Raw genomic sequence first — 15,000 nt, 5'->3', positions numbered from 1 at the left:
AGAGAGAGAGAGAGAGAGAGAGAGTGAGTTTGGTTATTTATTTCCATTTGTCGATTCATAACACACGGAAAATTGAGCGAATATTTAAAAAGTTGACAAGAGGAATAACATAATGTAACTAATGTGACTGTTGTTGTTGTTGTTGTTATTGCTGTTGTGGTGGTGGTAGCGGGAGTAGTAGTAGTAGTGGTGATGGAGGTCATGGTGGTGGTGGTGGTGGTAGTAGTAGTGGTGATGGCGGTCATGGTGGTGGTGGTGGTGGTGATGGTAGTAGTAGTGGTGATGGAGGTCATGGTGGTGGTGGTGGTGGTGGTGGTGGTAGTAGTAGTAGTAGTAGTAGTGGTGATGGAGGTCATGGTGGTGGTGGTGATGGTAGTAGTAGTAGTAGTGGTGATGGAGGTCATGGTGGTGGTGATGGTGGTGGTGGTAGTAGTAGTAGTAGTGGTGATGGAGGTCATGGTGGTGGTGGTGGTGGTGGCGGTGGTAGTGTTTATATTCACACTCACTGCCTGACATCCTCCTTTGTGTGCGTGTAAACAGACCTTTTTATTCATTTATTTTCTCTCTCTCTAGCAATTAGACTCCCATGTTGCTGTGGCTTACATCCGTCAGTCAGTCAGTCAAGGAATCAATCTCAAGCACCCTGAAAGTCTAAAGTATTACTGAAAACCGTCTTGGTCTTCATCGTTACCTAAATGAGGAGTGATAGAAGAGAAACAGAAAAGAGGACAGTAAATAAGGTTTCAAGACACCTAGCCTTTAATTTTTGACGACCGCTTTTGACTCTGGAGACTGGCACCTCAGTGGGCCTTTATATATATATATATATATATATATATATATATATATATATATATATATATATATATATATATATATATATATATATATATATATATATATATATATATATATATATATATATGTGAACTCCTAACCTGCTTCTGTATTTCCTCCTTCCTATGATTTGCATTGCTTCAGGAGGGAGGTCTCAAGACACTTCTCCAGCTTTTGATAATCCTTTTGGCCCAATCTTTTGATATCTTTTTTTTTTTTTAGGAACAAGCATCTAAATGGGCCTTTTTTTTTTTTTCATAAATCATATTGCCCTTGGTCAGCACCTCTCTTCAAAAAAGTTAAAATGATAAAGCCTAAGAAGAAGAAGAAGGGAAAGAAGACAATAAAATTAAGAGACAGTTATGAGAAAGCCGACGAAAAACAAGAGGAATAGTAAGAGAAGCACCATTCTTAACCTCCTCCTAAAAAGGACATTTGTAAAGAGAAAGCCTAAAGGGAAGAGTCAGGAGAAAAGGCCAAAAGGAGATATTTATCAGGAAAAGGTCTATGAAGAAGAGGAAGACAAGCAGAAAAAGAAGTCATTTAGAAGAATGCCGACGAAGAGAAAAAGGAAGAGGAAGGGAAGAAGACCAAAAGCAAGACATTTATAAGAATAAAATTTGGAAAAAAGAGGAAGGGAAAAAAGCATTTTAAAAGAAAGCCAACGAAGAAGAAGAAGAAAAGAAAAGAAAAGAAAAGAAAAGAAAAAGAAGAAGAAGAAGAAGTAGTGGTAGTGGTAGCGGTGGTGGCGGTGGTGTTGGTGGCGATGGTGGTTTAAGGTTTTTATAAGGTTTTATAAGGTTTAGTACAAATATGAAAATTCATAAGGCATATTCTGCCGAGCCGAAGCTCCCTGGCAGAAAGACGATGAAGTTCGGGTGATTCACTCGGCACTGACTGGCAACACACAAATAATATAGGTGATTATAATTATAGAAGTAATTATCAGTAAATTTGACAATATTTTTATAATAAAAGAGCAAACTAGTAACAAAGAAAATACATAAACATAAATACCTTGAACTTTCTTTTGCTATTATATGCTAAAGAACCATTTTTAAATTATAGTTGTAGAAAGTAATGGCAGGCAGAATCAAATCATTATTTGGTGGCGGTGGTGATGGCAGTGTTTTCGCTGTGTTTTCTAAGCGTCGCTTTCTTGAATTTGAGTGAGGCACGCCTCTTCCTGTGGCACTTACAGAGAGCCTAACTGCTAAACGAGTGGCCAGTGGCGGTGCGTGTGTGTGTTTGTGCAGGAGGAGTACTCACCTGGAGACGCAACACTCCTTTCCTGACGCGGCAACACACGCACAGGGCGGTCACTGAATGATTACAGGTACAGCGTACAAAAAATTTACAACACCACTTTCGGGCACAACACAGGCAACACTAAACAAAGGAAAACATGTCTTATTTTTTATTCTGGAAGCAGAGAGAGAGAGAGAGAGAGAGAGAGAGAGAGAGACAGAGAGAGAGACAGAGAGAGAGAAAGAGAGAGAGATAAAGCGAGAGGAAGGGGTGGAAGAGAGAGAGAGAGAGAGAAAGAGAGAGCTAGATAAAGCGAGAGGAAGGGAGAGAGAGAGAGAGAGAGAGAGAGAGAGAGAGCGGAAAAAGATAATCACTTGTTTGTCTGCCTCTCTCTCTCTCTCTCTCTCTCTCTCTCTCTCTCTCTCTCTCTCTCTCTCTCTCTCTCTCTCTCTCTCTCTCCTCCTCCACACCTAACTACTACTACTACTACTTTTTTTTTTTTATGTCGGAGGGACACTGGCTAAGGGCAACAAAAATCCAATAAAAGAAAATGCCCACTGAAATGCCAGTCCCAAAAAAGGGTCAAAGCAGTAGTCAAAAATTGATGAATAAGCGTCTTGAAACTACTATTACTACTACTACTATTAACGCTGCTGCTACTACTACTACTACTACTACTACTACTACTACTATTACCTACTATTATCTTTATTCTCCATCAGATTTGCATCAACAACCACCACCACCACCACCACCACCACCAGCATGGCAGTAGTAGCAGGAGTAGTGAATGGTCACACGTATGTGGTGACTTCTTGGACTATCAGGCTGCCCTTGTAGTGTGTTGGACTATCGGTCAACAAGGAGACCTGAAAGTTACGTGGTACAACTATTTTGGTGATAGTAGTGGCTGTAAGTAGTAGTAGTAGTAGTTGTAGTAATAGTATTAGTAATAGTAGTTATGCGTGTAATGTCAATATGGTCCATTTTGTAAACGTAATTGCAAAGATTCTCGACTTTGTTTCTTAAAGGCGTGACGTAATTAGAGAAAACGTATATATTTTAAGGGACACTAGACTGTACTTCGTTATTCCTGTTTATTGCTATTATACGAGTTTTTTATAGTTTCACTTGTATATACTATTTAAGTCTACTATTCTGTGATGTTTAATACTACTAATTATTATGTTTAAGTGAGAGAAGTCAGAGAAAGAGCTATATTTATAATTTTTACGTGTAAGTAAATTTGTAGGATGCTCGACCTTATGTTTCTTAAATAAGTGACGTAATTAGAGAAAACGTATGTCTTTTAAGGGAGGTTTTAGTATGTCTTCTATATATGTGTGTCTTCATTATCACCATCATCTTATTCTTGTTCTTGTTCTTCTTGTTCTTGTTCTTATTCTTGTTCTTGTTGTTCTTCTTAATATTATTATTATTATCATTATTATTATTATTGTTATTATTATTATTATTATTATTATTATTATTATTACACACACACACACACACACACACACACATTAGTAGTAATTATAATAGGAAGAAGAGAAACGTGATGATGAGGAGGAGGAGGAGGGAGAAAAAATTGTTTAACTTTTCTGTAATATTTCTCTAAATATGTAAATAACTATCAGTCAAAAAGCAGAACTAATAGTGCACCATGGTAGTCCGTTAAATTGTTCATCTCTGACTATCGTCATCACCAATTACAAATTAGTTAATAAGGATAAAAGTTGAAAAATATATAGCAATTCTAATTTTGAGACACCTTAATAGTTTCAACATTTTTCACAATATCTAAATAACTGACAGACGAAAACAAAATGTAGTAGTACACCATGATAGTCCATTAAATTCCTCATCTCTGACTATCACCATCACCAATTACAAGTTAGTTAATAAAGAGAAAAACAAAAACAATATATATATATATATATATATATATATATATATATATATATATATATATATATATATATATATATATATATATATATATATATATATATATATATATATATATATATATATATATATATATTATATATATATATATATATATATCAAATTCTAAGACACCCAAATACTTTCAACATTTTTCTGAATATCTAAATAACTACCGGCAAAAAAAAAAAAAAACAATAGTACACCATGATAGCCCATTAAATTCCCCACAATTTACTTTCAACACTATTCGAAAAGTATATTAAAAACATAAAAAAAAAAAAGCTTCAAAAAACTCCCAAAAGATGCCAGACAAAGATCAAATTCAAGATTGTAAACTAGAGAGAGCATTTAGATACAAGATTAGGCTTGAGAAAATGGATGACTCAAGAATAGCAAGGAAGGTGTACCTGTGGATTGAAAGTGGAAGCAAATGGTGGAAGAGGTGCATGAGAATGACAGACAGGATTGGCTTATAAGTTGTGTAGGCGATGAGAATGGCTGGGAGGAATCAAAATGAGCGTGAATGGGTGGTAACAAGAGGCAGAGTGGGAGCTGACTGGGATGTGAGAAAATGGAAGAATGAGATAGACAAAGAAGTGAAATGTGTGGGACTGAATGAATGGAAGAATGAGACGGAAAGAAAGAAGACCCCTGGAATGGTACAAGGAGAAAGGGGCCCCGAGGTATGAAAGGTAGTATGATGGAAGCCTGGGCGGTGATCTCTTCCGAGCGAGGGCACAGTGTATGGATGTGAATGCAAAGGAGTTACAGGTGGTCTGAGTCCCGCAGCAAAGTGTGCCAGATGTGTGACATGGGAGAGGATGAAACGGTGGAACATGTGGTGGTGGAATGTGTGAAGTATGCCAGAGACAGGAATAAGATGATGCAAGTGATACTGACTGAGTTAGGGCATGATAGGAATGAAAGAGTGGAGAAGACAGGAAAGGAGTGGATGGTGTTGCTGGGACTGTGTAGAGAGACGAATGAAAGGATGACTGAGGCGGTGAAAGAGGTTTCTGGAGAGAATGTGGCGTGCCAGATGTACGAACAGTTACTGTAGATGATGCTGTTTGTTATTTTTTTTTTTTTTCCCCTTCTACAGGAGTTGCCGATCCAAAGGCCTGGCTTAAGAGTGATCCCGAGCTACCTGTACCATCAAGATCAAGATCGAGCGTCCATATCAGATGGTGAGTCTGCTTACAAAATTGCATCGGGGGGACTGATAGAGGCAGCCACAATTATCCATCATCATCGGCGACACCATGGCTCTTGAGAAGGTAACATGGCTACCATTCTACACTCACATCATCTGGCTATCAACACACACGAGAATGGCGGCGGTGCGGAGGTGTAAATAGGGAAAATAGGCGTATATGTGAGGGCGGGTGGCGGGGATCCTATGGCGGAAAATCGAGGGATGATCGAGGGTGATGCCCCACAACTATTAATTACTCCTTTATTTAGCGATTTACAACACACACACCTGCCCGCCAGTAAGAAGCAGGTGTGGGCGGCCATCTTGAGCGCTAAGGAACGAGGGGACAAGGGGAAATAAGGGAAATATGGCTCAAAATGCCTCCTTATTTTATTGTATTTTCGATTTTTTTTATTTTTTTTTATTTATGGAATTGTTTGCGTGTGTGTGTGTGTGTGTGTGTGTGTGTGTGTGTGTGTGTGTGTGTGTGTGTGTGATGGAAGGGAGGGCGGGGGTGGGGGAGTTCTTGTGTTCGTTAAGGATAAAAAAAAAAGTTAACGTAAATATTTTCCTTATTTTTTTCTTCATTTTCTTGTGTTTGTTGTTTGTTTTGTTTGTTTGTTTTGTTGGTTCGTTATGTGTGTGTGTGTGTGTGTGTGTGTGTGTGTGTGTGTGTGTGTGTGTGTGTGTGTCAGAATATATCGTTTTTATTTTTTTCATTTTTTTTCAGTTTTCTTGTCTCAACTGAATATTTGTTTGTTTGTTTGTTTGTTTGTATATGCATGTATGTTTGTCCTCTTCTTCCTCTTCCTCCTCTTTCTTTCATCTAGACTTCCTCTTCTCTCTTCCCATCTCTTCCTCCTCCTAGCCCAACCAAGCCTAATTCTCTCTCTCTCTCTCTCTCTCTCTCTCTCTCTCTCTCTCTCTCTCTCTCTCTCTCTCTCTCTCTCTCTCTCTCTCTCTCAGACAGACAGACCTCGATGACAGCGTGGTGAGCGAGGAGGGGGAGTCAACCAGCAGAGTAGGGGAGCATGACCCCTACTTTGAACCAGTGGTGACCTTGCTGGAGGTCTTCGTGGTTAGTGATGATGACCAGGAGGAGGAAATGATAAGACTGAGTTTCGAGGTCAGGTCAGGTTGGTAATGGTGTATTTATTATTATTATTATTATTATTATTATTATTATTTTTGTGAGTTTTTTATTGGTTTATTATTTTATTGAGAAATGTTGCTGGTAGTTTTGCTGTTTCTTGTTAGGTGAGGTGAGGTCAGGTCAAGTACTGATGGTAATTTTGCTGTTTTATCATTGTTAGGTCAGGTCAGGTTTTCTTATTGCAGGTAAATAGTTATTATTATTATTATTATTATTATTATTATTATTATTATTATTATTATTATTATTATTATTATTATCATCATCATTTTCTCTCAGTCTATGTTTTCTTTCTTACTTACCTCCTCCTCCTCCTCCTCCTCCTCCTCCTCCTCCTCCTCCTCCTCCTCCTCCTCCTCCTCCTCCTCCTCCTCCTCCTCTCCTTGTTCTTCACATAACCTCTCTTCATTTTATTAATGTAACCTAACATGCAGACAGTGCCAGCCTAACATAACCTCCCCCACACTTGCAGGCAGTACAAGCTGCTTCATTATCACACCTCTGAGTCGCCCCCACAGTGGAAGGAACGGGGCATGGGGGCCTTTAAGATTCTGAGGAACAAGCAGAAGAAGGCTGTAAGTGGTTGGGTTAGGTTTGTGTGTGTGTGTGTGTGTGTGTGTGTGTGTGTGTGTGTGTGTGTGTGTGTGTGTGTGTGTGTGTGTGTGACTGGGCTGTCTCATGTGGGATTATCAGCCTGATATGTTGACAGACAGACAGACAGACAGACAGATAGATAGATTATCACTATATTATTACCAGTCATTAATTCAAATAGATAGATTATTATTATTGTTATTATTATTTTATCACCAGCCATTAATTCTCTCCTTATTTTTCAGGTGGAGTTTGTTCAGCGGCAGAATTAATGCCAGTGGCTGAGTTCAGATCCTCCAAGACACACACACACACACACACACACACAGCAGCCCCTCCACCTCCCCACAGCCCTCCACAGCCCCTGACACAGCATCTAACACAGCCCCTTCACAGAACACCACATACCTCACACATACATAAGAACATAAGAACATAAGAAATAAGGGAAGCTGCAAGAAGCGACCAGGCTTACACGTGGCAGTCCCTGTATGAAATATACCTACCTATTTCCATCTGCTATCCCCATCCATAAACTTGTCTAATCTTTTAAAGCTCTCTAGTGTCCTAGCACTAACAACATGATTACTGAGTCCGTTCCACTCATCTACCACTCTTTTTGAGGACAAATTTTTTTCCTATCTCCATCCTAAACCCAAATTTTTCAAGCTTGTACCCATTATTTCTTGTTCTACCCTGGTTGCTGATCCTAAGAATTTTGCCTACATCCCCCTTGTTATAACCCTTATACCACTCAAAGACTTCTATCAGGTCCCCTCTTAACCTACGTATCTCTAAAGAATATAAATTTAACAGCTTCAACCTCGAGACCTATATCTTTCCTGTAATGTGGGGACCAGAACTGCACAGCGTAGTCTAGACGAGGTCTGACCAGCGCCAAGTATAACTTTAATACTACTTCCGGCCTTCTACTTTTAACACTCCTAAAAATCACACACACCACAGGAGCCTCACAAACAGTCTGACAGCCTTCACAAGCAGCCCCACACTCCACCACAGACACACCAGACCCACAGCCCTTCACCTCACCCACTTCCCAGCCCCCCACAGCCCCCCAGCCACCACAAATGAAGTCAAAGGAAGGGACTGTGGCCTCACCCAGCCAGCCAGGACAGCCTACAGAGAGGGGGTAGTCCCAGTCAAGTCACAAAATATAGGCTTGGTTCTTCCTACAGTTTGAAGTCAATGATTGGACAGGTTCTCTTTGTTTACTTGTTATTGTTTTTTTTCTTTCCATTCTCTCTCTCTCTCTCTCTCTCTCTCTCTCTCTCTCTCTCTCTCTCTCTCTCTCTCTCTCTCTCTCTCTCTCTCTCTCTCTCTCTCTCTCTCTCTCTCTCTCTCTCTCTCTCTCTCTCTCTCTCTCTCTCTGCCCTTCACTATTGTTAGGTAATAATTGCAGTAACAGCAGTAGTCATAGTTATTATTGTATATTTTTTTAGCACTCCAGAACAGTGTAGCAGTAGTAGTAGTAGTAGTAGTAGTAGTTGGCAGGAATTAAGTACAGTATTAAATATATTCTGATCTTGATTTGTGTTGCAGGCCAGACAGCTTAGTGGCAGAGCTGCAGGTGGCCCTTGTAAGCTTCCTGGTGGCACAGATGTAGGACAGCTGGGAGCAGGGGAGGTGCCTGATGGGGCAGCTGTGCCGGACAGAGGGGCTGCTGCTGCTGCTGCTGCTGCTGGGGAGAGCCACACTTGTATGGTAAGCTTCTCTCAGTCCTTCTCTAACAGGTTAATGAGGTTGTTGTTGTCGTTGTTGATGTATTTTTTTATGTTTTTCTCTCTATATAAAATTGCTCTCTCTCTCTCTCTCTCTCTCTCTCTCTCTCTCTCTCTCTCTCTCTCTCTCTCTCTCTCTCTCTCTCTCTCTCTCTCTCTCTCTCTCTCTCTCTCTCTCTCTCTCTCTCTCTCTCTCTCTCTCTCTCTCTCTCTCAAGTTAGCTTAGTGGTAGTGGTAGTAATAACAGTAGGAGTAGTAGCATTAGTAGTAGCATGAACACCACACACTTAACACTCCCAACTCTCCCTTCCAGACCATAGTAGTAGCAGCAGCAGTAGTAGTAGTATTAACACTAACCAATCATTATTTCTCTACTGGTGATCTTCTAGCTTTCCTTACTGAGTCTTGGTCATCCTCTTTTAGAGATTTTGGTGAAACTTTTGCTGTTGCCTTGGACATATCAAAAGCTTTTGATAGAGTCTGGCACAAAGCTTTGATTTCCAAGCTACCCTCCTACGGCTTCTATCCTTCTCTCTGTAACTTCATCTCAAGTTTCCTTTCTGACCATTCTATTGATGCTGTGGTAGACGGTCACTATTCTTCTCCCAAATCTATTGACAGTGGTGTTCCTCAGGGTTCTGTCCTGTCACCCACTTTTCCTATTATTCATCAGTGACTTTCTAAAACCAAACTTGTTGTCCTATCCACTCCTATACTGATGATACCACCCCGCACTTATCCATGTCTTTTCATAGACATCCAACCCTTCAGGAAGTAAACAGTTCACGCAGGGAAGCCACAGAACACCTCACTTCTGATCTCTCAAAAATTTCTGACTGGGGCAGACCAAACTAGTTATTGTTTGCTGTCTAAAAAAATCAATTCTTCCATCTATCAACTCGACACAACCTTCCAGACAACTATCCCCTCTTCTTCAATGACACTCAGCTGTCCCCCCTCTTCTACACTGCCACACTCCCCTGCCTGTTTTCCCTTGGTACAAGCTTCTCATGTGATGGCTCACCCATAATTTTCCTCACATAATGAGTCCTGGCAAGCTTGACAGTGAAGAAAAGTGTTGTGATGGTATTTGTTCAAGAAGGGATCAGTAATTGTGAGACAGGAAGGAAGATGGCAAATTCAGAAGCAGCCGTCACCCGGGTGGTGGACGGAGGCCGCTCACCCCCAGTCATCCTGCAGCTCACAGGTCTCTTCTGACCAGGAGAAAGATGGCGTGGCAATTAAGTGTTCACCGTGCATGTGTTCCATCAACTTATTATTCCTGTATCTGTCTTCCTTTTTTGCCCTTAGCCTTTCTCTCAGGAGTGGCAGCTGTGCCCAGCACTAGTGTAGCCCTGGCCAACTGTGTCACGGCTGTCTTTGATCTCCCTGTCTTCCTTCCAGCCCCACAGTTACTGACCTTGACTCAAACACCATCATGGCACTCTCTTCCCTGTTAAACTTGCCAGGATCCATTGTAATGTAAGGGGTATTGAATGCGAGCGATGAAACGAGAAGGTAGTGGCAAGGGGGAAAAAAGTACAGGGGAGCGCAGGAGAGACACCTCTCTCCACTGTGCCTGACAGTCTCTCAGTGATTGAAAGACTGAGCATAACATCTTCAGGGCACGTGAGTTGTCATGTATGACAATTTGGCACTTTTTCCATGTCTTCTTATTTGAGTAGACATATCATATCTTGTCATAATGAAAAGTCTAGTTTATCATGTATGTGGAGACCTTCAAGTTACAATACACCCCACTGCTTTAAGAGTTAAATGTACATGTCAATGTTTTCTGTCGTGCCTTCTTTGCTGTGTAATGTTGTGGTGAAACGGTTAAATTCTGGACCGAGTTGTGAGTCATGCAGCAGGAGTATAGATGTGTGTCTTCCCCACAGGTGGTAACACGGAGAGGAAGTGGAAGAAACCTTGGGACGCTCCCATAACTCAGGAGCAAGAAGTAAACCTTACTGGAAACCTTGTGACTGACAGGTGGCGGTGACTGCAGGAACCAATTCAGGTGACCACTGTGTTTTGTTGCTACACTTGAGAATCCTCTATCCTAAATTTAAAAATCTAAGTTTTTAATTGTCATGTCTTGTCATGTTTTTGTCCCACCAAAAAATTGATTACTAGAGTTTGATTTACTGCCATGGGAGGTATCAGAAATTGGCAAGTTGTCATTAAAAAAAAACTGGGGAAATCTAAAATATGCACCACTTTCATTCACTCCCAACAATTTTGGATAAGGAATCCTCAACTGTATGTAATCAGAGTATTGTTGAGAGTCATGGTGTGTGTGTGTGTGTATGAATCCTTATGTATGTATGTGCAGGATAAGAGGGAGGTGGTTAATAAGATTAGTACATGCATGGAGGAGAGGCGTGCTCTTACCAAGATTAGAAGAGCAGTAAGTGTGAAAATAGTGGTACAGGATTGCAAGAGAGGCAGTGTGTGGGCTGGGTAAGTGCACATGTGGTGCTTTTGTTAAGAGTGACTGGGATGGATGAGTGTTACCGGTGTGGTGTGTTGTGGAGAGTTACTGAAGAGGGTTAGAAGGAATGGTCTGCAGTGATCAGTGTGAAATAAGAGGAGAGGATGCGTTGCTTGAGTTTTTGTTGCGAGATGTGCACGTGAAAGGTGTTTAGTGAAAAATAAGGTTTTTTGGGGAATTTATGGATATAGAAAGATAAATAGATATGAATTGTGGGGTGTTTCAGGATTGTTTGGGCCAGGTGATGGGCTGTAGGGAGTGAAAAGTTTGTGAAAAGTAAAATGCCGGCATTTGAGTTATAGAATTAGTGTGTATGTGTGATATAAGTTCATGTCTTAGTAACTTTCCGTCTTCCCCAAGTTGCATTACTCTTTTGCAGATGTCTGTCTTGTGTTGGCAAACGTCCTGTCCTGTCTGCAGTCAGGCCAGTAGTGCCATGTCGCAGGGTGTGACATCAGGTGAAGAGCCAAATGGAAAGTGTCTGCAGCCAGTACTGGGTGTGCTGATGCTGTACACAAGTGTCGAGCCAGGTGCCACAGCACATGTCAGCTGACTCCACCAGTGTAGTGTCTCTAGTCCAGGATGCACTGCTGTGTACGACTTGTATGTCTTTATAAATTTGTGACTATTCTTATTATATATGTGAAATAAATATATAGTTTGCTAACAGTGTGGTATAATAGTGTAAAAATAAATATTTGATAACAATTCATGCATGCCCCAAAGGTAGAAAAAAAAAAACAGGATTGTGCCCTCTAACCTTTTAAGATACCACTTGCACATAGAAGCCCCGTCCCAGCGACTCCAGTGTCGGCTGGGATGGGGCTTCTATGTGCAAATGGTATCTTAAACTTAGTTCAGTAGGCAATCCTGTTTTTTTTTTACCTTGGGGGCATGACCTGTACTCCCAGAAAGACTTTGCCAAAGATATTATTGACATGGCATAAATAACTATCATTGTTTTTTTTACCTTGAGGGCATGACCTGTACTCCCAGAAAAGAGTATTTGCCAAAGATATTATTGACGTGGCATAAATAACTATGCCCTGTACTCCCAGAAAGACTATTTGCCAAAGATATTATTGACATGGCATAAATAACTATCATTATGTTCAAGATGGTATACTGAATGTTTATTGTTTTAATGTGAATGTTAAGTGAATAAATACACAACAATAATATAAACATGGCACTTTTTTTCCTTATTACTGAAGTGCTGGAATGTACAAAACTTATCCCAAGCCTGAATGAAGGTGGTGGTGGTGGTTGTTGAGTACAGAAGAGAGGGACTTGCTATATTCTTCCTTCCCAGACTGGAGTGGACTGGAGAACTCTTGCAGCAGGGCCTGGGAGCAACAACACTTGCCAATTCTTGTGTCCTTGCGTCAACTTGCGTGAGGAGCAACCTCTTCTTTGTGAAACTGCCTGCAGCTCTCGTGCCTCCACAAGTGTTGAAGGTTGCCTGTCGGTCCCGCCATGACTTGAAGGGAATTTTACGTGTTCTTCCTGCTTGAAATTCTTGACACACTCTTCTTACTGCAACTTGACTCTTCCCTGATTGCTTTGTCCCAACGATACTTAATACCTCTTGTGGGGCTTGAAGGTGGTGACGCTCTGCCTCTTTTCCTGGTGAAGCTTGACTCCCTGATTGCAATGGAGTACATTGGGCCTGGCGTGACAACACTGTTTAATAACCAGGTGCTGGTAGAGATTCCTGTGGGCTGTTCATGGGATGATGAAGTGGAAGCTGCACACTTCACACCTACAAGGAAAACAGACCATTAGTTCCTAGATACATGAAGCTTGTTGTATGTGTTGTGATTCCTTGTAATGTGTTTGATAACTGATTCCCTACAAAACTAAGACTACACAAGATATATGATGGGAAAATGGAGGAAGCATGACAAGCACTGCATGGTATGGGAACTGTGCTGAGATTTAATATGAAATATGGCTAAATTCCATACTGTCATATTCAAGAAACAAAAATTGAAAGAAAGGAAAGCACCGGGTAGAGAAAATCTGAAAAGTATGGCAGTATAACGTTTGAAGCTGAGAAATGCGCGTTTGATAAATACGTCCCTATTATAATTTAAAGGCAAAAATTTGAAGGATGATGCAGAGTAGAAGAAAACACCAGATAGAAGAAATTTGCATGGCATCACAGATATTTCAATGGCATGACAGTTAATACACAAGTTTGAAAGATGAACCTGATTAAATATTTCTGTATCTCTGTGCTCATGAAGAACACAAATAAAAAACTTACAATTTGAAAAGAAGAGTCATTTTAAACTTTGATCCGTACCTTTTAAGTTTATTAATTTTATTCATAGTCAGTTTATGGTTCCAGAGAAACAACAATTTCAAATCTAGCCTATCTTTTTGAAACCCACTGTATAATGAACACGTCATATAAGGGAAAGAATTTTGTAGCCAAATACATGAGGAAATATTATACAAGAAAATATTTATCAGATGAATAACAAATTAGGAAAAGAACTATCTGAAATAGGCCAACTTTCAGGTGAACTGGATAAAAAAAAAAAATAAATAAATAAAAAAATAAATAAATAAGTAGTTTAATAGAACAAAGCAGTATTAGAAAAGTCTAATGCAAATTTAGAATGGAAATGTGTGTGTGTGTGTGTGTTTGAGAAGGGGTTATGTCTTTTTGAGTGCATGACCATTGTTTTGGCTGCCTGACTAGGCTTTTGAGTGTCACCAGATTTTTGAGTGCATCACCAGTTTTTTGAGTGCATCACCAATTTTTTTGAGTGCATCACCAGTATTTTTGAGTTCATCACCAGTATTTTGAGTGCCACCAGTTTTCTTGTGCCACCAGTTTTTTTTTTTGTTTTTTTTTGAGTGTCATCAGTATTTTCTGCATGAGAGTGCGTGGGTGTGCATACAGCGTTATTAAAGGTAGGTAAGTAGGTAGGTGTGTGTGTGTGTGTGTGTGTGTGTGTGATAATGAATAAAGGAAAATAATGACCAATCGTAGTTAACAAGCCAACTGCTACTCAGCACAGCGAATAGGCAGAGGGACCACAAAATAGCAGCCACTGACACACCAATCCAACATGATTTTACGTGCTTATATAATATAATCTCAAATTCACTTCCTTAATTATCACCTCAGTAAGCTTAATCAGACGTCAATCACCTGGACAAACAAGCAACCAATTTACCATCTGGTCAGCATACTTCTCTCACCTGACAAGTTAAATCACTTTACCTGCAGTCTAATCACCCTTGCAGCTTATTCCCTCGCAAAATGCTAAACTTCTATAACTTCCCATCTGATCAGCATATTCATCTCTCCCCTGATAAGCTTAACTACTTAAGTGTTGTAATCACCATCTTTTCAACCTAATCACACCTACCAACCTCACCTGGTCAACCTATATCAGCTCAAGCTAATCACATTACCTAACGTGGCTTATCTAATCCCCATACCTGGACAAAACTAACCCAATCACACCTATCCATTCTAATCCTCACGTATTCAACCTAATCATTCGCAGTCTCAAGGGTTACACATTAATTCCATGCACTGAGTAATAATCTAATATTCTTATCATTACCATACTCTTACCTTCACTCCTTCACCGCCTCCTTCAGCCTTCCGCCACGAGACCACCGCACTTCGACCTTTCTCCCTCGTTGCGAGTCGTGAAAAGAGCCGAGCGGGGACACCAGGCTGGAGGAATACGAGACAATGATCCCTATTCTGAAACACTTCTGCGCCGCACCTCCACTAAACTGATAAGACTCTAAATGAAGTTGC

The 15,000-nt window shown here is 40.4% G+C and overlaps 2 protein-coding genes and 1 long non-coding RNA gene across 16 annotated transcripts in view; 1 reads left to right on the top strand and 2 right to left on the bottom strand.

Moving 5' to 3' along the window:
• Window positions 1–2,241, bottom strand: part of LOC135098172 (uncharacterized) — a 29,666-nt gene extending 27,425 nt beyond the window's left edge. The window contains exon 1 of the long non-coding RNA XR_010266638.1: window positions 2,107–2,241. This is a non-coding gene — a long non-coding RNA (uncharacterized LOC135098172). The remainder of the gene's footprint in view (window positions 1–2,106) is intronic.
• The window catches only part of LOC135098170 (ran-specific GTPase-activating protein-like), a 36,316-nt gene extending 23,921 nt beyond the window's left edge, over window positions 1–12,395 (top strand). The window contains exons 2-9 of one of the 10 annotated variants that reach the window (XR_010266635.1): window positions 2,808–2,997; window positions 5,138–5,222; window positions 6,197–6,366; window positions 6,856–6,958; window positions 7,223–8,195; window positions 8,538–8,699; window positions 10,615–10,736; window positions 11,590–12,395. Coding sequence is in view for 4 of the 10 variants with exons in the window: in XM_064000420.1 (XP_063856490.1) it covers window positions 5,298–5,312; window positions 6,201–6,361; window positions 6,856–6,958; window positions 7,223–7,249 (306 nt within the window). In the remaining 6 variants the exon portion in view is untranslated. Of the gene's footprint in view, window positions 1–2,807; window positions 2,998–4,344; window positions 5,313–6,060; window positions 6,367–6,855; window positions 6,959–7,222; window positions 8,196–8,537; window positions 8,729–10,614; window positions 10,737–11,589 lie in introns of those variants that run through there. The other 9 variants (XR_010266633.1, XR_010266631.1, XR_010266636.1 and 6 more) reach the window with 9 other exon arrangements.
• LOC135098167 (uncharacterized) overlaps window positions 12,317–15,000 on the bottom strand; it is a 56,371-nt gene continuing 53,687 nt past the window's right edge. For all 5 annotated transcript variants that reach the window (XR_010266628.1, XR_010266629.1, XM_064000407.1 and 2 more), the window contains 2 exons: window positions 14,809–14,913; window positions 12,317–12,972 (listed from right to left, as the gene is read on the bottom strand). Coding sequence is in view for 3 of the 5 variants with exons in the window: in XM_064000407.1 (XP_063856477.1) it covers window positions 12,967–12,972; window positions 14,809–14,913 (111 nt within the window). In the remaining 2 variants the exon portion in view is untranslated. The remainder of the gene's footprint in view (window positions 12,973–14,808; window positions 14,914–15,000) is intronic.

Source organism: Scylla paramamosain, unplaced genomic scaffold (genome assembly GCF_035594125.1).
Source record: "Scylla paramamosain isolate STU-SP2022 unplaced genomic scaffold, ASM3559412v1 Contig48, whole genome shotgun sequence".
Lineage (NCBI taxonomy): Eukaryota > Metazoa > Arthropoda > Malacostraca > Decapoda > Portunidae > Scylla > Scylla paramamosain.
Note: the sequence above shows the minus strand (reverse complement) of the source record. Positions and strands in the feature narration are given on the sequence as shown.